This window comes from Gymnodraco acuticeps, unplaced genomic scaffold, assembly GCF_902827175.1.
Source record: "Gymnodraco acuticeps unplaced genomic scaffold, fGymAcu1.1, whole genome shotgun sequence".
NCBI lineage: Eukaryota > Metazoa > Chordata > Actinopteri > Perciformes > Bathydraconidae > Gymnodraco > Gymnodraco acuticeps.
In genome coordinates this window covers 643561-666452 of record NW_022990990.1, presented here as the reverse complement: position 1 = coordinate 666452, position 22892 = coordinate 643561, and the positions used below count along the sequence as shown (strand labels likewise).

General features: G+C 40.4%; 1 protein-coding gene across 4 annotated transcripts; it reads right to left on the bottom strand.

Moving 5' to 3' along the window:
* Nucleotides 1-276: 276 nt before the first annotated feature.
* Nucleotides 277-22506, bottom strand: pacsin2 (protein kinase C and casein kinase substrate in neurons 2). Of its 4 annotated transcripts, XM_034235798.1 has the most exons (12): nt 22373-22506; nt 13833-13924; nt 13446-13602; nt 13033-13268; nt 11268-11423; nt 10739-10914; nt 10529-10649; nt 8504-8551; nt 7394-7524; nt 4789-4971; nt 3511-3692; nt 277-2031 (listed from the first exon to the last, which is right to left on the bottom strand). In XM_034235798.1, exons 2-12 carry the CDS (start codon nt 13887-13889, stop codon nt 1919-1921), a joined length of 1560 nt encoding a protein of 519 aa, XP_034091689.1. In that variant the 5' UTR covers nt 13890-13924; nt 22373-22506; the 3' UTR covers nt 277-1918. The 4 variants fall into 4 exon arrangements, with proteins under 4 accessions (XP_034091689.1, XP_034091691.1, XP_034091690.1 ...); XM_034235800.1 differs by lacking the exon at nt 4789-4971; XM_034235799.1 differs by lacking the exon at nt 8504-8551.
* Between the last annotated feature and the right edge of the window lie 386 nt (nt 22507-22892).

Here is a 22892-nt window from a genome sequence, read left to right as displayed (position 1 = left end):
CCATTAAGTTACATTTTAGCATGTTGAGTGTGGAACACATACATGCAATGTTAAACAACTGCAGATTTGCATGACTTGACATTTAATTTAACAGGACACTTTGCAACCAAGAGAGCTGTGCACCGAAACTATTGACGCTGGGAAATCAAAATGAAAACTTTTTAGGAATCATGACACACACAAAGATAAGGCTCTTTTTTTAGATACAGTGCACATTTTGGAATCAAAAGTATCATTTAAAAAGAAGAAATATCAGTACTCAAGACAAAGGCAAAATGCTTATCCAATAAATCCATTTATTATGTTGTGGGACAACATTTACAAACCTTACTGTGCAAGAACAGCTGTTGCGTTTTGACGACAGCATGCCCTGAAAACATAGTCTCCTCTCTCACTATTATTAAAGACAACCAAATTAATTTTCCTCTCATGTAGCAGGTAGAGACATCAAATAGCTTTTTGTTTAATGATTTCATGGATGCACTGGGCATTTCATTTATTTGAAGCTTGCTCAAAAGAAAAACCTGCAGTTCATTTTTGCAGAAATGCAAGCCTACAGAAATCAGGTCCATTCATATCATAGATCCAAAGGAAAGATGAACAAGTATTCACATATTCGTTGATTAATTCAATGAGTATGGCCATCTGTTATGGGATAATAATATGTACAAATATATCAAAATAACAGATCCAAGGGATGTTTGCCATCAAACATTCAATTACTATACAAACTGATTCTCAGTCACAGCATTCTAACAAGAGTATAACAAAAGCACTTGTGGCATCATAAATTAACAATCATCTATTTCTAACTACAAATCATGTGATATTGCTGCTTAATTTGTTCTAATATCTTTCATCCAGGCTATTTACATGCATGTATGCAATGCCACACTTGGTTGTGGTTGTATTGCTATATCAATTGTGATGTATTTTCAAAAAAACACTCAAATATTCTCCCATGTCTTGACATGACCTTCAGTGTTGCGTAAAATAACCCATATAGTATTACAATCTCCAATCAACAGAAAGTAGAGAGACTTGTGTGAAAGGTTTGAGGACAGTTTGTTCAGGGGGGGTCAGTGCTGGGAAAAACAAGTAATCAGCGAAAATAAGTGAGGAAATACAATCAGTGAATATACATTCAATTGCAGTGACGAGAGGAACCGATCCATTGTGAACTAAATAAAGAATATCAGGATAACGCTCCACTGATTTGTATCATTCCTTATAAAAATAACCAGAACAGTTGATGAACTGAGTGGAAAGACAACCCTGAAAGGAATGGCAGGACAGGTAAGCACTCATTTAAAATCAGGTTAAATCTCACATAATAATCTCAACATAAGGGCTTTCTTTGTCCAAAAAGAGAAAAAACTTAACATTAATGGACTGGGTTCTAAAAGGCAAACATGATTTTAAACCTAAATAGATCTTCATGGTTATAAAAAGGGTAATCTTTCTCAATGGCTTCCATATTAAGGCTGCATGTAACATTGCAAGACGATGTGTCCTCCCAGTGTTTCGGTTAAACAATATATAAATCCACACATACATTTAATCTCTTCTAATATATACTTGAAAAGGCTATTATTTTTGTAACAGCATAAATGGGATTCTAAGTAATGTAACATAATTTAAACAGCATTTTTTCTCTGCGGCCTTCTTAGCTTGGAATCATCTGGAAACTTGTGGTACATTTCCATCTTTTAACTGTCAATCTGTGGCGAGCAATAACTTTTCAAATGGTCCTTTCATAATCTGCAACTTCTCCACCTTCCTTCTCCAACACCGGTCCAGTCTTCGCCAACACTTAGAAAAGGGTCCAAATAATGCAGAACCTCCTCGTTTCCAGCCGCACTCATCTCGCAACACACCACTTACTTTGTATTCACATTTATTGATTTGTCATAAATCATTACTGGATGTCTTCCACATAGTTAGCAGGATAAAGGCCTGTTTTTCCTTCCTTGAGCCGACCTCTGCACCAACCCTGATCATCTTCTTCGCCGATTTTGGTGAACTCGTCCCCTGGAGGCAGCAGGAAGAGGGGATACATATTTATATTACAGAAACTATGGATTCAAAATGTGAAGTCTGATCTAACTTGGTTTCACCCATGTGTTTTGACTTATTTTCTTCCAGCCGTGAAAACGTTTGCTTAGCAAGATTGTCCGATTCCGAATATGAGGTAGTGTTAAACTTCTGCCCTCTTGTAGCCAAAATCATGTAAATCAGGGGGGGGTCCAAACTTTTTTCACCGAGGGCCACATATACAGAAACATATACGTATCACTAGAGGTATATTGCCTCATCAGTTCAGTTCTAAGTTAGCAAAATCAATCAAATGTAGGTAAAGTATGCTTGTGAGTGTTGGCAGCTCATCCCTTAAAACAGAAGCCTCCGATTGATTATAATAAGGAGAAATAAGAAGGGTGTATTTCAAGATTGTTATGTAAATAAGTCAGTAGGATTTTTTCTTTGAAAATGTTTCCAACTTTAATTGACTGAATTTATTTGAAAAGTGGTCTTATTAACACATGAATACTACTGTGTAATATATGTTTACAGAAGTACAATATAAGACAAGCTTCATTTGTGGGCCATATTCCATTATACTTTTTGAATTTGCTGAGGGCCGCATTTGGCCCCCGGGCCGTAGTTTGGACACCCCTGATGTAAATGAATGTATACAAATTAAAGGTGGGGTAGGTAATTTTGGAGAAACCAGCTCGAGTGCGCTAGAATTTGAAAATACACAACCGGAAAAAATCTGCCACTTCCTTACAGAGCCCCTCCTCCAACACACACGAACGCGCACATGACCAATGAGGGCACGAGATAAGTTTGTGGAGAGATGGAAGGCTGACAGGCAGGTAGGCCATCCAGTTATTTTAGCCACCCGGCTAAAATGATTGGTCGTGCTTTTTACAGCACTATGGCTTTCACAGATGAATTTTTTTTATGTATTTATTGTCAAAGCATTTAAAATATTCATTGCTATCGGGATGTTAAGAGCATTCCATGGAATATAACAAGTGTTTCTGAAATAAATTACATACCTCACCTATTTAACCAGCCACAACCTTTTTTTCCAAGAACATGACAATCCTTTTTTTCCAGGGACATTTTTCTCACCTGTTTCACAGATTCATTTGATTTAAGAACTTTTTTTAGGAAATATATTCCTGGCAAAACGTTCTTATTCAAATGTTCTTAAGCTAGAAACACAGGATAACACAAATAAATAGATATGACTTAGAAAATTGATGAGTAAATGACTTGTTTTTGGAGGTAACAGACAGAATTGCAAAAGGTTTTGCAAGTCTGAAAGTTCCTCACACCATTCACTGAATAATAATAATAATAATAATAATAATCCTTACATTTATTATAGCGCTTTATCAAAGACTCTCAAAGCGCTTTACAAATACACATTACACATACAAATCATACATGTAATGGTCATCTACTGTGGACAATACCCACCGGAGCAAATTCGGAATGTACCTGCTTTGAAGGTCAGCTCGTCCTGCTCCTGTCCTTCATAGTCGTAGAGAGCTTTGACGGGGACAGAGACGACAGGAGAAACCGGCTCGTCTTCGAACGGATTGCCGTCACCGTTGGCAGAGAAAGGGTTACCACCTGTGTCTTCATCTGACCAGTCCTGAGTCTTCTCCATACTGCTCGCGCTGGATGGACAGGGAAAAGAGACACTGAGAAGATGCCATTTTTTGTTGATCTCAGGGCCATCAACGGGGAAACCCAACATGCCAGGCATAAGCAGTAACAAAAGTAAGAAAAGCAAGAAAAATAACACCAAGTTAAACACACAAAAAGCTCATTTCAAAATCAGGCGACAGCTTCGTGATTCATCCTGAAAATATCTTCCTCCTAAATAAGTGTGAACATGCTTACTTGTGACATCGATGCTACAAAGCAAGCGATTGGTTGCAACGTAAATGATTCAAACGTTTTTTGGATGACGCTTTAAGATCAAGAGCTTCGAGTGAGAGTGCACACAATGCTGAGGGAAGGCAACAAAACAACAGACACATGACAAATGCAGCAACATAAGACCAAGCGAGACAAATCATTGTTGTGAAGGGGTGATTGGATTTGAACCTGAACGGCCAACAGAGGGAGCCACCTGAACACAAGAGAGAACTTTGCTCTGACAGAAAGAGTTATATGTCCAGAAAACAATAAACAAACACCAGCACACGCATAAAGATTTACAGTCAGACCTGCTTGTGTCTTTTAATACATATATAAACTTATTTACCTGCATTTTTGTTGATTTACTGCAACAAAAATGCAGTATGATGGTCAGCTCAAAGTTTGAATTGACATATTTGTAACCAAATTCTTGCTACATAAACTTACAATTACTTTTCTCTCTTTCAATTGTGAGAGAAGTGCTATAAAAGACATGCGTACAAGTGTCTATATTCAGATCTGACTGTAAGACATTTCCCACAGCTGATACATGCGGCCCCCCCCCCCTGCGTATGACATATAATGTTCTGTGAGACATGGCACTGTTAGGAGAGAAGGACAGACACACATTGGCGTTGTGTGCAAATGCCAGCGACCATGCAGAGCAGCACAACAACTGGCCACCTGATGGAGGAGAGAGGGGTGTAAAGAAAGAAGGGATCAAAGTAACCGAGACAAAGAAATGTTTCGAAAGACACGCGGCACTAACGGCGATCCATGACATAAAGTAGCAAGAAAAAGGCGGGGAGGTAGTGGGTGGGCGATGTTTTTTTTCTTCTGTTCACCAACGTTTTTATTTCCTCTTTTTTCACACTGTTGTGGTTGACTATGGTCTGCTGCTGCTCCACGGCCATCTCCTCCTCCTCCTCCTCCTCCTCCTCCTCATCCTCCTCCTCCTCCTTCTCCTCCTCTCCGTCATCTTCATCAAAGGGGTTTGAACCCACTGGTGCTGTGCTACTGGGTACAGTCAGGCTGACAACATGGGACACATTTAGAGATCTAATGCTGACATGCACACACATGAAGACATACATGACCTGTGGACACGCTAAAATGTACGCTAAAATGTTAGCATACTCAGCTAATGAAGTTACTCCCTGCAGTAATGAGCATCACTTCCAACTGCTTTGTTAGCACTATGTTTTTTATGGTAGAAAGACACAACAACTAATCACAATTTCTCTTTAAATACATATATGAGCAAATTGACGAGCGAATTTTCGATTTAGAAATGTTATTTCCGTGTCTGATGACACAGACGATGAACACACGCGCAGGACAACACTCGCTAACGTTGCCTTCAGTGGAGATGTTGGCTAACATGCTACGACTGGCAACACTGATCAGTGACCAATTCAATCCACAATTAAATAAGGAAGTATAAAAAACTAACATAAATTGGCGTGATGAGAACAACTATAAAAGAAGAACCCTTGGGAAAAATATATTTGCTGTGAATTTTAAGATTGTAGTGTGAATATGCTATTCATGTAGAGGGTGTACTTTATGACCTATACCGCAGCATTAAGAACGTTTTGGCTTGACTTTAGCGGAGCTTCTGAGGTCCACACAAAAAAGTGAGACAAAGTTCTTATCTTAAATATAACTTTGAGATGGATGACCCAGTAATTGTTGTATATCTATCTTATAATAAGCCTGAGTAGCATCAACAAGGAGCTGTTTTAGACTAAACAGATAGAAAAGACACCATTGCGACAATATGACTTGTTTTTGTCTTTGAGCTAAAAACCCACACACAATGGTCATCATAATTAACACAAAGCAATAAAAACATAAACAAGACACTTTCTGAGTGATACATAAACCACTTCATTGTAATCTCTAGCTTAGTGTAAATACAAAATCTTTCTGAGAAAGTCAGTTGTTTACTTATTGTCACTCTCCGCATTGAGGAACAAAACCGTGCACCCTCCACCTGATTCAGAGGAAACACAGGGTTCTCCTCCCTGTTTACTGAACCATTGGAGCATGAGCAGCAGTAATTAGCAGTTGGCCCTTCAGAGTGTGAAGCGGAGAAAAGTGAACGCCTTTGTTTGCATAGTCATGCCTTGCTCTCTGAGCCTGAGGAGTTATTACACAAACACCGCTCTGCTGGGACGCTGGCACAATGTAACATGGGATGGTTTCAGTCAACAAACAAAGCTGGCTTTAAAACTACCAACCAATGTATTCAAAGAGCTGTACTACTTTCATAATCTAGGGGTGTTATAAACAGATAGGGGAAAGATCAAAAAGTGCAAATGTGTTGTACGGCTGAGAGCTGGCGTTCTGATGCTGATAAAAAACGACTAAGATAAGTCACCAACCTTCATGTTGAAATAGTTTTTTCAGCTCAAGTGCTCTATAAGCGATGCAGATCCTGTACATAAACAAGTCCCGCCCAAAGATGTAGGAAATTACAGGAAAACAATGAGCTGGAAAGGCTTCATGGGGGAGAGGCAGTCAACATTCCCAAGTTCAGAGGTCAAATGCTTCCCGTGCCTGACATTCCCTTTGTTGACTCTTCTAGACACTACCCGCCTGATTCCTGCATATACACCACTCGGACTGACTGAGGTCTGTATATAAAGGAGAGTGTTTCCAGAACTCATGACAGGGTAATCAAATGTCACTAAACATTCTAAACGTAAAGGTTGGGTGCATGAGAAGTATTTTTTTATCTTAATCGGATGTTTCTTGTTGTTTCCATGAACCACTGTTATGTCCTGGATGCTGTTGCCACAACACCAAACACACATTTCTCTTCAAGGACACCTAAACTTTTATCTTATCTGGCTTTAAAACATTACGTCAGGCTATTAGAGACTGCCAATCAAACATGAAGTGGCTTGAATTTCATGATACATCAATAGAGCTTTTGTTGCTTGAATCTGAATCAAGTGTGTACATTATTTGCTCATAAAAACGTCTTTGAACTTCCCAGTACCAGGATCCATGCTACGAAAGTCTGTGTGTGTGTGTGTGTGTGAAGGATATTTTTCCACATTACTTTTTGGCTGGCTTCCAACTATTCACCAGCCGGCTCCAATCCCACAGGGAGGATTTCTTTCCCAACAAACTGTGACAAAATGTTTACTGTTGCCATGGGAACGAGACGTCACTCGCGGAGCTCCCCTTATGCAGCGCTTTACAAGCATTCCTAAAGAGTAAGACTCCACGTGTGGTTTACGGCATTATCTCTGATGTGGGGAGTTTGATTGAGAAGGACAGAGTAAGTGAGTGAGTGAGTGAGTGAGTGAGTGAGTGAGTGAGTGAGTGAGTGAGTGAGTGAGTGAGTGAGTGAGTGAGTGGGTGTGTGTGTGTGTGAGTATTATGGAAAGATTTTGTGTGTAAGAGAAAGAAAGAGTGAGTAGCTGAGTGATGAGGTATATACCTGCTGCTGGTTTTAGCAGGCTGAACCGGCTGGTCAGATCCAGTTTGACTGATGCCGGTCAGTGTGACGCCCTCTGATGGCTTCTTCTTTTCCCGTCTACTGAGGGTCCGGTTTAGATCTATGGACCAGTCCTGGGAGACACACACACACACACACACACACATATTAGCATTGAGTATCCACTACTACAAAATATCTTCAAAACATGCCTTCACAGCTAGTAGTGGGAGTCACAGCACCAGACACACACTTCTCAGGCCATGACACTGACCCTGGTATTGAAATTGTACATGCACAAGTGTTTTTACAGTACAGTGTTGGCCTGATAAGAGAACACGAGCAGTATCCATCACCTGCAAAAAGAAACACAGCACCAAGGAGTCTCCCCTCCACCAGGAAGAGTGGATTAAAGAGAGACCATCACAGCAACACGGTAGAAAAGAAAAATGTTTCCCCACACGAGTGGACTTTTACTTCTAGGAGAAATTAACCGTATCTATGAAAACTTACTTTTGCTGGTAGTAAATGTCTCTGAGTCAGTCCCTTTGACTAAATGACTTAGCATTAGAAAGTGTGACCTTTGAGATTTCCAAAGTCTTTGTCTAACCCCTCTGATTAACCAGTCCTTTCAAAAGTTTAGAGATCAGAGGTCTTCCTGTCTGGTTCATGACCTCTGAGTGATTGCTGAGTCATGGTGGCATCATGTGACATACTGCAGGGTTCACGTGGACAGAATTATGAGTGGACTGGTCACAAAGGGGTCAGAGTTCAAAGGTTAGAAGAGACAGTCTCAGCTGTGTTTAATCAGGTTTTGAGTAATTCTAGAAATTCTCATATCCAGGAAAAAGGTTTGTAAAGATCCTGCAGTTTTCAAGTAAAAGGAACAAATGTGGAAATATCAACATATGTTTGGAAAGGACAGAGCTGTGATCTTTGAAATAAAGCTAAATATTCAATGAGTAAAAGATAGACACACACAACCACGTCAAACACTCAGAAAAAGAGGCATTAAGGAATGAGAGTGTTATTGGAAAAAAAGGATTCCCCCCCCCCCCCCCCCCCCCCCCATGGCTGCTGTGAAGGGGAGCAGCCCTCCCATGCAGAACTCACTACAATGGACCTTCTCTTAAACGAGCGAGGATGGGACCAATCAAGATTCTGTCAGACATGGGGAAAGGGAAGCAGGTGTGGAAAGGGTTAATGAGGACAACACAGCCTAGTCCTTAATGTGTGGAGTGTCATATGTAGCACTCAGAAATGTTAGTTAGTACACTTACACCAGGAAAGTATTTTAGGTATTATTTCTATAACAAATAACATGACCAAGAGCCAGGATCTTGTAAAGCAATCAAGATACAAACATGTTGTATTGTTGTTGACATTGATTACATCACTTAGTTAAGTTTAATTTAATATATACCCTGGTAGACTTAACTTACAGATTATTCTTTTTGATTGTGTGTGTGTCTTGTCAGAGAAAATGTGTCTTTCTTTCTTAAAAAGCCTTCCAATAAGTCGCTCCATTGTAACAGCTATGCCTACAAGAGCATTTAAAGAGCTGTCAATTGTAGCAATGCAAGCGCACAGAGCTTTTCTTTCCCTCTGCGGCCTCTTTTTCTTATTTCACCTCCTGTTGGGAAGATGACAGAAACTTCATTCCTCATTGCTGCTCTGACGGCTGAGGAGAAATTTACTTTAACCCCCTGCTGCCAAACAGCATACATCAATGACAAAAATGACACAGCACATTGAGTCCAGCTTGGGCTACATGTTACACAGATATTGTAATGTTTCGCTTGACGTTTTTTCATATATTCTCTGTCCATTTTGCAGTTGGGCCTGGGAGAGCACTCGTTATTTTTATAAGAGATGCTAGCATTTCAAGCTATGCAAGGACTGTAATTAGTCATTATAACCTCCCTAAACAAAATATAAGGATCATTACTTTGTCTTCAAGTCAAAAATAAAAAAAGATCCTAATGTGTGTATATATATATTAGGGCCGGGACTTTAACACGTTAATTAAGATTAATTAATTACACAAAAATTAACGCGTTAAAAAAATTCACGCATTTTAATCGCACTTATTTTTGCACCGCGGAACGTTTCTCACTGGATGAGTTTCAGGCGTACCGATTATACTGGAGCACCAACTAACGTTCATGACTTCAGACAACAACAAACCACAGTGAACAACAGTGGGAAATGTTGTTTTTAAAAACGGACGGATGGAAGCGTCGATAAGAGCACGGTTGTGTGCAAATTATGCAAAAAGGAATTCGCATATCACCGCAGCACATCAAGCCTCAAGTATCACCTCAATGCAAAACATATAGCAGCTAGCGTGGACGTTAGCCTCTTTATCGCGTTCACACCAAAAAGAGCCGGTACTAAAATGTGTTAATGAGAACCTTTTTACCCCCACGAAAGTCCCTGCTAGAGAGCAGAGAGCTGCTAGAGAGCAGGGACTTTCGTACGGCTCTCTTGTGAGAAAAGAGCTATATTTCTGATTGGCTGGGCGGATTGCAAACCACGCCCCGTAAAACTCCCAAAAAGTTTTGTGAAGCCGCCATTTTATTATCCTCGCATTAGCATTATTAGCATTAGCCCAGCGCAGAAACGCAGAGAGGCTAACTTATGGCAACACAAAATAAAACATGGGAGCGGTGGAGATGAGGAGGTGTCGGCGTTCTGGCGATTTACTCGGAAGGCTGCTGGGACTCCCAGCAGCTTCTACTGAAGCCAGTCCCTAACTCCGGCGACTTTGGGCGGCAGTATACGCCGTGAAGTGGTTTGCGGCCTGCCAGTAAACCCAAAGCAGAAGAAGAAGAAGTAACGTCAGCGGCTTCATTTGCCTAATCCACCCCCAGGTTCAAAGAGTTCTCATGAACTAAATTCTCATGAACCTTTGTGGGAAAAGTACTGCGGTGTGAATGCGCCTAATGGTATACTAAAATCCATGTGAAAAAAAATTGCTTCTCACTGTTCTTAGGTCAAATATATATATATATATATATATATATCTGCGACATGAACACTTTTTGGGAACAAATGGAGAAGCGTTATCGATATTTCTTCTCCACTAATCCCATATCAAACATTATGCATTTTTACAATACGTAAGAGCTGTAGTACCTCAAACTGGGGCCAGTTCATTGGCATGCCGGGGCCGTGATTGGACCGGAACCATTTCAGGTCCTCTTCAACGTCAGTAGCAGTAACCGTGTCTTCCAGCGTGTGGTAGATTGTCTGGAATCTGAGGAGGCATTATTGTACATTATGAATAGGTGATAGCAAATCTCTCACTTCCCTGTCTGCCCATGAGGCTGTCATGTGACCTCTGACCTGTGATTGGTTGAGAGATCGAGGTGCTGTTTAACCTCCAGCAGCTGCTCCCCGAAGAAGCGAATCCGTTTGTCTTCAAACTGCTGCCACTGCTCAAACACCTGCTCCATGTTCTCCATGTACTGAGGGGTCAGCTTGTCCAGTTCTTCCAGGGATTTCTCATAACGTTCTTTAGTCTGGGAGAGAAGAGGAATCAAGTGACATTAAAAACATATTAAAAACACATGAATTATTCTCGACCTTGATCATAATGTGGCTTTCTCTGTTGCTATTGTCGTATGATATGTTATAGATGTAAGTCCAAAAGACACAGGTTTCAAATATTATTCACCTAAAAATGGTTGTGAAAAATAAATAAACGTTACAGCTACCAAAACAAAGGGGTTTAGTTTCTTGCTTCTATAGAATAATATAAGAGGTTTCTTGGTACAGACCTGACTAGAAATTGAGATAGCGAGGGGAAAAATAATATCTTAAGAAGCTTTTCTAGAAAAATACAACGTCCATGTCTTTCCAAAGGAAGCCCTACCTTCTCCACCTCCTGCTGACACTTCTCCACCTTTTCCTGGAGCTTCTTTTGGGATTCGGGGTTGTTGTTGCTCTCCAGTTTGCTGTTTGTCTCCCTGCTGGCTGCCAGCTTCTCTTCTTTACAGGCAGAGTGGTATGACTTCTTCATCGTTTCCATCTGGAGTCAGCAATAAACAAAGAAATGCAGTTAATAGTGCCAGTCTTTTAAAGTAACTTGGAACCAACAACTGTAGAAGTGTAGAAAGATTGGTGTCTGTGGTGTGACTGAGGGATAACGAGATATAGACAACCTCTCTTTTGGGTTAAGGTGTTGGAAATGGGCCTAAACATAGCTGTCTTTTCTCAAAATGTGCTGAATGTTACAGCCATTGCCATGTTGTCATGCCATGTCATTTGATTTTCTCTCCGTTTGAAATGAAAATGATGTCTGAATGAATTAACTTTATAAACAGAAAAAGTGAAACACTGATGCCAGATAAGTTTGATGAGTGATGCATTTATGAAAGGAACCACTCCTATATCACTTTGTTTATATTTAAATTCCAACAGATAACAATTGAGGAAACGCACTCAGATATTGTGGTGTTATTTGAAGAGGGCCCTGTGGTGTGACTAGAATAACTGGCTGAAGGCCATGTGAAGAACACAAGGACATTCGTAGAGACATCAGCCTGTCTTCCTCTCTAATTTAATATTACAGAAACCCACGAGGGCCTTGGACTCGCACTGTATTCATGCCGTGTCTATTATTGACATAATGCACACGTCACCCATGTCAGCGTATAATTTTTCTAGACCAATTAATTAGCCTCATTTCCTCTCTGCCCCCTACCCGCTGTCACTGTCTGTCTTTTCAATCAATAAATCACTCGGGCTACAAAACTGTATTGTTCTGTCGCTGCTCAATGACAAGGCCAGGATGTCACCACCCAAAGTGACATCACACACACAGGAAATGGGGGCAAGGAGTCTGGAGGTTGCAAAATGGCTTTTTGAAAATACAAATACTTGGCTGTGGACGCTCTTATATGCCTGTGTGGGGACAGAAAGCAATGTGTTTGCTGCCGGGTACACAGGCTGCTAAAATGAAAGCATTAGTAGGAAATACAGTGACCTGATTTTGAACTCGGGGTTGCCAGCCTCCCTCTGTGTTTCCTTCCCTTCTACTGACAGTCAAAGGACTACAGGATACAGTTCCCGGCGGCCACACAATGTTTGGTAATAGCTTTCTTATTCAATATGAAGAGGGTTGCAAATGATGTTCCGCTTGTTGTTTAGTTAGCAGGTAGTCAAGGAGGGAAACAATAGTGAGTCAGGGATATGCAGTCATGTGGACTGGAGGGTTACATTCATAGTCATGGCTATAATCAGTGACTTGGAAAATGGCTAACCTGTGGTTTCTGTAAAGCTGTTTATAGAGACAGACACATCATTATGTGTAATTTTGTCAGCATTTTTTCTTTATTTAATCTTCTTTTAAATGTTCTTTTTTAGATATTTTCTGATTTAGTCAACCTCATCCTATTTTAGTGGACTAAAATACTGGGATGTTTTGTCTTTACTTAGTCAAATACAACTTTTTAAATAGTTGGGGGGGGTCAAAGAAAAATAAATAAATTGAAGGCTTTTTTAAATACATTATTGTCTTTTTGATAAAGTCACAGTAAGTGTTCAATGATATCAGTGCATTCTGATAGTTACTCGTAATTAAATATGCCCCTATAATACAAATGAAACTAGTTCATTATCCCGTTTGAGACCCACACCTCTTTGAGTTTCTTCCCCCAGGGCTTCTGAGCCTTGCGGAAGCCGTCGTCAGCCTCTTTAGTCTCTTTGAAGCCGCCGATCATCTGTTTGTGGTACGAGTCTCTCTGCCAGTTCTTCAGCTTCTCGTAGTCTTCTCCCATCAGCGCTGACTTCACGTCCATGTGGAGCTCGCTCACCTTCTCCGCCTCCGTGCACAGAGCAGACCACGCCCGCTCCAGCGTGCCATACTGAGGGCCTGAGGGAAGAGTTACTCACCATCAGTGTCAAGGCATTATTATTATTTCATATTATTGTCTCAAAGAAAGCACACAATCACAGGGACCTTTTTCATTTATTGAATTGCTATATTATTTGACGCTAACAGCTTCACACAATTTCATGTAAAGCTTGAGTTGAATATAAATATTCCTACCTTTGTCTATGAGTTGGCGCCAGCGCTTTCCCCATTCTGAGAGCTGCTGTGCGTAGGACTTCTCAATACGTGCTCGCTCATGAATACAGGTCATCAGATCATTACAGAGCCGGCTGCCATCGTCTACCCGTTTCACTGAGCGCTTGTAGTTACCAACCTGACAAACAGCAACTTGGTTAAAAGGAGCTAGAAAGTGTTAGCCTTTAACCTAGATTATGCTCTCTGAGTTGAGATGATTATTTATGAAATATTTAAACAGGAGGATTTTACGTTGCGTTGTGGTTAACTTGGTATATTCACTAATATTCAAATGTAACCAGATGTTATTGTCATCTCAATACGCAAGGATTGAAGGGCAGGTAGTGTCAAGAAAGTGAAGCGTCTCACCTCCCAGAAGCTGTCACTGGAGACATCCATCATGGAGTCATCGTAGGAGCCCGACATGGCTGCTGCTCCAAGTCACACTCAGAGTGCAGGGCCTGGACAAAACAAAACATCAAATAAATAAAGTGTCATTTAATGAATGTGATTAAAACGGCCTCTTAGCTCAGTTGTTAGAAATGCCTAAAACTACAAATATAAATGTCATTAAGTATGCAAGCTTAAAAAAATGTAATATCACAATCAATCAATATCATGACCAATCAATACGTCTTTGTTCAAAAAGAGAAAAATATTGAACTATATTAAATTGACTATTCATATATTATATCTAGTATGTTATGAAGAAGAAATATTAACTCTTTGCTGGAGCTTGATTACACCATACACATTTATTTTACTTGCTGAATATTCCACTCCATACAATGACAAAATGAAAGGGAAAACTATTGATCAACATATAGATACATTGTAAAAGATATGCATGTAGATTCATAATACACACTTCCAGATAAGCTTTCAAATTCAGTATAGAATGAGCCAAACTTAGAGACCGCTGAGTTACTAAATATATTCACTCAACGGGAAAGAAACCATATCTTTTAATCAGTCGGTTACTCACTGTTTATTTCTATGAAACCAACAGCCAAAGGAGAACATCTACATTCATCATTCTGTCGCAACAACATACCTAAGACACTGAGAATAAGGGTGAATAATAATGAGAGAGAAAGTGAGTAGTTCTGAGGAGTGATACTAGAAATGGAAGTGTGAGGGGAGTGAAAGTGTGTGATCTGGTTTGATAATCAAGGCAGCAGGTGTGTGTGTGTGTGTGTGTGAAATTCTGAGAGAGTAAAAGAAACTGTCAAGAAGCACACAGCGGGCAGCTTCCGCTTCCTTCAGACGGGGACCACAGACAGTCCTCTGTTTCTCTCCTCACTGCCATCATTTCACTCTCAACAGTCTCCCTTTATTCATCCCCTCCATCCTCTTCCTCTCCTGCTGTCTCCATCAGCCTGAAGAGTCTCCTCTCTCTGCAGGCTGACTCGCTCCCTTCTGATCTGCTATCTGGTAACTATATATATTCAGAGAGTGTTTCTGTACAGCTGTGACCTGCAGGGGACACCTGCCATCAGAGTACTGCAACCATGGGAGACACATTTGAACTCAATGGTGATGACCCAACTAAATAATTGATGTATTGCTTAAAGAATGATTGATAAATTAAATAATGGTAAAAATAATAACTGGTTACAGCCCTAGAGCCATTTCTCCATGACTCACTCCCTGTAAGAGTCAGACACACGATAATAATTGATACTTTCTACAAAAATACCCATCTTTCTTGAGTTGTCCACTTGTGATCAAACTGAATGCATTTTAGTGCAGTGTGAACACACAGGGCCTCTTTCAGCGAGAATTTGATGGCTCGTTCAGTGTGTGTGTGTGTGTGTGTGTGTGTGTGCGTGTCATTGGCCAATGGCCCGTGCCCTGAAGGACAGGACATGGACAGAGGAGAGTATTGTGGTCACTGCTAGCTGAGGAACAATCCGCTCTTTAACTGCGTTTGTAGTTCACAACACACACACACACACACACACACACACACACACACACACACACACACACACACACACACACACACACACACACACACACACACACACACAACACACACACACACACACACACACACACACACACACACACACACACACACACACACACACACACACACACACACACACACACACACACACACACACACACACACACACACACACACACACACACACACACACACACACACACACACACACACACACACACACACACACACACACACAACACACACACACACACACACACACACACACACACACACACACACACACACACACACACACACACACACACACACACACACACACACACACACACACACACACACACACACACACGTGACTGTTAGAGATCCATTGCATTGTCATTTTGCAAGAGGTGTGTGTGGATAAATTCAAGCCTAATTATCAGCATGGAAATCACACCGTTTCCAGCCCAGGCCTGTCTTCATGTCCCTGCTGCGTTTCCCCAGCAGCTGTCCATATTCTTCATTCCTCAATCTGCGCTGCAGCATTAGACACACGGGGGACACATGGACCGAGCCACAAATATCCAGTCTAAACATGGCAACAAGTCTCCTGACATCAAACTGAGCAGTGCGCACACATTTCCACTGAGCATGATCACAGAAGCATACAAGATTTAAACAAGAGACAACCTGAGTACTTAGTATCTTCCTCTGCAGTGCACACAGAATGTAAGGTCGACAGAATGAAATATCAAGTTACTTTTGACTCGTTACCTTTGTCTTAACAATGTAAGAATAGTTTGGGGATATTAACACACAAACATTTGGAGAACTGATCATGTAGTGGATAAAGGAAATGTAGACATTAAGCCTCTAAACTATATCATGAGAATACATGTTCTCTTGTCCCATAAAATGATCCTGTCACGTATCACCCAACAGGTATACATTTTGTAGTCCTTGGATCAAGCTAAAGTTTTGTAACGTTGTGGGTTTACTAGCAAAACTTACGATTACAATTCAAGGACAAATAACCTCCAAAATATCTTAAGCCACAACAATGAATTGGGAATTCCTTTGCGACAAAAGTAATTTCCGAGACCTGATTTAGTCAACAGCAAACAGGAACAAGCGTCTGCACACCCTTGGCTCTGTAGGACATTTGGAAGGAGTTAAACAATTGAATGCAGCTTGACCTACAACTGCAAATAACGCTGTTGACTAAGGCCATGTCTAAAGTCCACTTAATCTGTCACTCTACAGGGGAACACTGGAAAACCCATCACTATGAGCTGCTATGCACGTAACCAGAACACACGTGTGCATGAGGGAAACTTGGAGAAATGACCATTAATCATTGGGTCTGTGATTTAGATTTTAAGCAACAGATGCATGGCTTCATCAAGGTTGCAGAAACAGAGGGGCTTAGATTACAAGCTTAGCGATTACATAATTAAACACAACAATGATACGCACTGAAGTCTGATAAGTAAATGCACTCAGAAAGCTGGAATTTGGTTGCTGACAACAAGCCCTAAGATAGAAGTGAACGATGCATTCCTCATTCCTAAACTGAACTTTGGCATGTTAAGCAAGTTCCCACACTGTCACTACAACGGTTGTATCCACATTTCCAAAGCTGAAGCTGGCTTTGGTGTTTTAAAGTCAGGATAACTAATATTGGTCGTTTCTTTTCCATTTGAGAAAGGTGATTCAGAGCGACAGCTGCATGTGACAAGCAGCAGGCTAATGGGGGAGGAGAGGGAGACAGTGAGACAGCAAAAGCAAGAGATGAACGTGTGTGTTATTAAAAGCACATGAAATCTTACTGTGCAGTGCTGTTGCAAACAGACACAGGATGCCAATGACCTTTATAACCAATATGGGGGGGTGGGAAATACAGTGTTAGCATCTCTGGATCCCCTGCCAAAGGGATCTTTAGATTATTCCAGAAGATACACTTTGTGACAAATACAAGTTCACATTAATGTTTCTTTTCTATATTTTGTTCAGCAAGAGAAAATGTATTTTCAAATAAACGTCATTTGTTATTTGCTATAGGCAAACTTCACCAAGGTCACTTGACTTCAACCTCACCTCTGAGCTTCAAACTTGTGATTTGATTTAAAGTGTCAACCCCTTCCACAAAAACCTTTCCCTTAGGGTGTTACATTGATAAATATAAGTGTTCACAATATGTAATTAGAAGAGTATAAACACAAAGAGGCTGTAAGGTGATAAGTGAGTAGTTGAGTTTCCAAGTCTGGTGACTTTTATGTTGGGTATGGTGTATTGGCATATTTGATGTCATAGAACAAAACGTGAACAACCGCAGACATTATTTCAAGAATCACCCATTCAAAAAAACAATAGACTTTGAGACGAGGGAACCTGAAGTGCACGAATTCTACCTCATTTCTGGGGTTTAGGACTCATTCTCCGGGCACTCTATTGGAGATAAATGAGAGATACGAAAGACAAATGTTCAAAATATCTGAAAGATGGTGGTTCAAAATAGGACCTTGTGAACAAGAGCATATTCTTTCCCAGAAACCACCAGCAGACTGTCTATTCATCCGCCCGTGTTTATGTTCCTCAGAGTGCTCTGGGGCTTGTCACACTGAAACAGTGTCATACAGAGAGAGAGATGAGCTCATGCATGAGATGACAGGCACATGCATACCTGCCCTGGAGCTGCGAATGTGTGGAACCAACAACATTTTCTTACTGCACTTCATGAATCCCTGTGTGCAGTAAAGATGTGCAAGGTTGTGTGTTTTAAACTGTGGTGATGGTTAGGGCAGGTCACTTGAGAATAAACTCGTATCAACAGAAATAGCAAGGACATCAGCAGCTTAATGTCACACAATCTCTACATTTGGTTCTGTCTACTAATCAGAGACGGCTGCAGAGGGGAAATGTGTGCCAGTAAGTGGAGTTATCCTGAGGGTTCCTATGTCAAATGTAGTTTCCTGCTAAATATTGAGACCTTCCAGGAAGCCTTGTCTGCACGATTGTCAACGCAAGCAAGAGAAACAACACTGCTACAGAGTGTGTGAATGAGAATGTCTGACTTACATCTCCACGGTTTTAAAAACAAGAGGAACTGACAAGTCATTGCTTTCATTAGTTCAATCTTTCAGGAAAGACACTTAGTTTTCAGAAACTTGGAACTATTTCAAACATTGATCTGCTTTAGAAACGGGCATATTCCACAATTGTATAGAACTAACAAAGAATCTAGAAAGCAATACTTACAGTTATCCATAATTAAAACAATTGTTGGTGGTAGCTCTACTGACCATTGTGGGGGAAACTTCTGTGCAGCAATGCAGTGGGAGTCACCGACTCAGGAAGGAGACACGGGAAGAGCAGGAGCTTTGCTGTCAAACACTGATGGTTTATTTAGGAGGTTCGGCCGGAGGATTCACATCACAAGTCAGAGTCAGAGGTTCTGACTGCACGGGAGAGTTGCCACATCAATTCTGGAGCGCCTCTCTCTCGTTAGCCCATTTAACTGGTTTCACAGAGAGTAATCAACATATTTGAGAAGATAGCCTAAACAGTTGGGAACACTGAGTTACTTGAGACACTTGTGGTCTCGAAGATTTCACACCTTGGAGTCCACAAACACAGAGAAGGAAGTATCCCAGTGTACCCACAACAATAAACCATCTGTGACCAGGGTTGCCCGGTCACAGAATGGGAACAACAACATTATGGCTGAAGCAGCCCATTTCCTTAAGGGAGATAACAGACGTCAGGGTTGGTCATACACGTCAAAGGGCAAAGAGGTTAGATATCTAGGAGTCCAGGAGAATTATTCCCTAACATTACTTCAGAATGAACGAAAACAAGAAGACACAGCAACTCTCAACTAACTTAAATAATCATGACAACTGCTAGAGAGTGTGATTGCGTAACAACAAGCTTAAAAACAGTCCATGTGCAGAGGGCTTCATGTCTTAATCACATGAAAACTGCTTATCTAAGCAAGTTATTTTCCCCTTGTTTCCATTTCCTTCCTTTGTTGCACAAAACGGCCCCGATATCTCCCAGGCAGGGAGTGCAGCTGAGCCGATCTATCCCTTCAATATTACAGTTTCACAGCAAGACGCGGCTAAGTCCCGACTGGGCTATGAGAGAAAAAAATACAATCATTCCTTTGCTTATTTCTCTCTTGTTGCACATAAGCTTGAAGGTCAAACGTTTCCATGGCAAACGCAGGTCATGACCTTGATTTTCTTTCAACTCTGCCCTCCTTCCTCATGCGAGCTCAACAGCTGCAAGGGCCTGCTGATCTCTGAGAGACATGGCCTTTCTAATGTGGAGAAGCCTCCTGGTAAGTCACTCTCACCAATCCAGCCTTAATAGATATCACTGACAGAGGCAGACAGTTCAACCGTTGGTCCATTAGCAGCAGGTCAGCAGTAGCCTCAACAGAACTGACCAGTCCCACTTGCTCCATGGGAAGGGAAAAACAATGGCGTTTGTTCCACACTTTCAAGCATTTTCCACTGGACACGCCAGCACAGAGAGCGCAACATAATGGAGGGAAATCCAGTATTACATGACAGGGAAGGGGAGATCCTGACGTCACCGAACGGGACACATTTTCCTGTGGAAGCCACTGTCCGGCACGCTGAGTGTCATGTGATGCGTTTAAAGTGACAGACCTTTCAGGAAAGGGCCACGAACAAAAGCCATCTGCTAGCTAACCCTGTGACCTGGTATATTGTATTCCATACTGTATGTGTTCACACCATTTTTTAACAAAGATAACAAATCACAGAAGAACCAAACATCTGATTTAAAAGGTTCTGGAGCTGTTTACTGCATTCACAATGAGCTGAAAAACCTGTGAATAAGGAATGTAACTAAGATATATATGTTATTATCAATATCAATAAATGAGCACTATAATTTCCTAAAGTTCAAGGTGATTTCATCACTTCGAAAAATCAGAGTGAAAAGTTATTGGGTATGATATAAAATACTCACATTCAGGAAGCTGGTACCAGCAAATATCTGTACTTTTTGCATTAAAAGTGACTCTTACTATTTGTCTGTCTTTTGAATTCTAGTTAAGACTCAAATTCTTATGATAGATCTATTTATATATTTTGCCTAGAAATGCAAAAGAAAACGGGGGAAAAAATCGCATTACAACTTCCAACAAGCTCATCTCTAACTTTGATGTACTGCTTATGTTGTCTAACTAAATACATTGTATATTCATTGAAGAATAAGAAAACCAGCTCATTAAGTCATTTATTATTTTCCAGTTTTGCTTACAAATGTACTTTTTACTCTACTACTTTGATGGGAGTAGTTGATGTTAACTTATACTACAAGAATAACATGATTTAATTCGGCTACAATGTGTCGCATCCCTTTAACTGCTAAATGTTTGCTCTTGCAGAATACACCCAAAAGATCCCCTCTAAATGGAGAGCAGCGCCTTCAGCCTATATTGGAATACCCATTCTAAGTTTAGCTCAGATCTGTGACAGAACACCCAGTTCACAGGGCCCGCTTCAGATATAAGGAACAAGAAGATTTCACTACTGCTTTACCCTGACAACACTACCAACAAACAAAGCCACATAGGTATCAACCCTCTTGCTGTCACCAGGCATGTCTAAATACTCTGCATGACTGAGATGACTGAGAACGTCCTCTGATTCACCAACATATCATGAGTGTGTTTGTCATGCTCTAAGAAAAGACTGTACATTCACAAACGTCCTGATTGATATAACAAATGTGTTTCAGTGTGTGCAACTTTGGTACATACAAACATTTTACAATGTATAGGTACTTGCACTTTACCCGAGTTATCTCAGTTTATGCTACTTTATACTTCTAATCCACTACATTTAAGAAGCAAATATTGTACATTTGACTCCACTTTATTTATTTGAATTGTGTTTGTTCCTAGTTATTTTTTTATTATTAGCTAAATTCAGAATATACATCAATTATTTAATTGATTATATTATGATATAAATAAGGATCAAACTTTGACATAACTGTGTAGGTTAAGTAAAGTTATTCAAATGATCTCCGCCTTTAGCAGCTGTGATAAAAACACATCAATAATCATAATATCAACCCACTCACTATTTATGCGATTCTGAAATACTTTGAGTATATTAAGATGCTGACACTTTTGCACACAAGTAAGATTTCGAATGCAGGACTTTTACTCAGAACTAAGTACTTTTACATATTGTTATTGCTACTTTTACCTAAGTGGAAATCAGAGTACTTCTTCCACCACTGGTTACATGTGCAGTATATGAGTCAGGACAGGACTTGGCAGCTGGCTGGCACTGCGCATTTTCAAACAGTGAGCACCGATCAGAGGAACAGGCAGCCTGCAGGAATTGAACCATCTCTCTCCATTGAACATTATGTAATGCTGTAGGCACACATGCAGGATGATAGGACATGATTATCTTTGCGAAACCTGCCCCGCCCTTTATCACTCCAGGCAATGAAACACTAGTCTAGCCCTGAGAAAACCAAACAGCTGGGGTAAAACTCCCTGAAGAAACTACATTTAGTAACCAGGTTAATAACTAAAGTGAATTACAGTGACATGTTGAACTCCAGTCTAACGGTGCTAGCTTAATTTATATTAAGTCTATGGACTTTCGAAACCCTGATATACCCTTGTTGCCGAAACCGTGTAATACATAGTTAACGGCGAGCTAGGGGAACCAATAACTTGTTACAAACCTGATATCCTTCTTTGCTATTGTAGCTTTCACTAAAGGAAATCATTTACATTTTGTATTACCACTTTACCATCCGCCTCCCATCGGGAAGTAACGTTAAAACTTTTGACGTTAGCCTCTTAACGTTAGCTCCAATGTTAGCGAATTAGCCACAGAGCCTTCAGTAAAAAGTTAAATGGTACAAAGTTTTGTAATTCTTAGTTTTGACTTACCTCGCACAGGGTTATTCCTCCTGACGTAAGAGTTTAATTGAAGAGTTACTTCGCTTGGTGATGCCAATTTACAAATCTTTTCGTCCGTTTTTCTGCTCAGCAGTGGCACCATCGATCGTCTGACTGACACAATCGTCAATTAGCCAAAGTACGACACATAACATCCGGTCAGTATTTTCAAAATAAAACCACGTCTGGTGTAGAAAGTCAAATACATGCATACACTTTACTTGCGTAAAATCTTAAAACTCTGTTTGAGTTTAAAATGTATTACTACGTTATTATCTACCCTTTTACATTTCAAGTGAATTGTGAATTGAACAAATGATTTATATGGCCCCTTTCATACAAACATGTGAAACAAAGGTATTTGTTTCACATGTTTGTATGAAAGGGGCCATATAAGTCATTTCAGTTAGGTTTACCAATATCTGGAAGTATTAAAGACAAAATGAAAAATACAACATATGTTGCCTGACTATGAAATGAAACTTAATCCATGAGATTAATAAATTAAGTG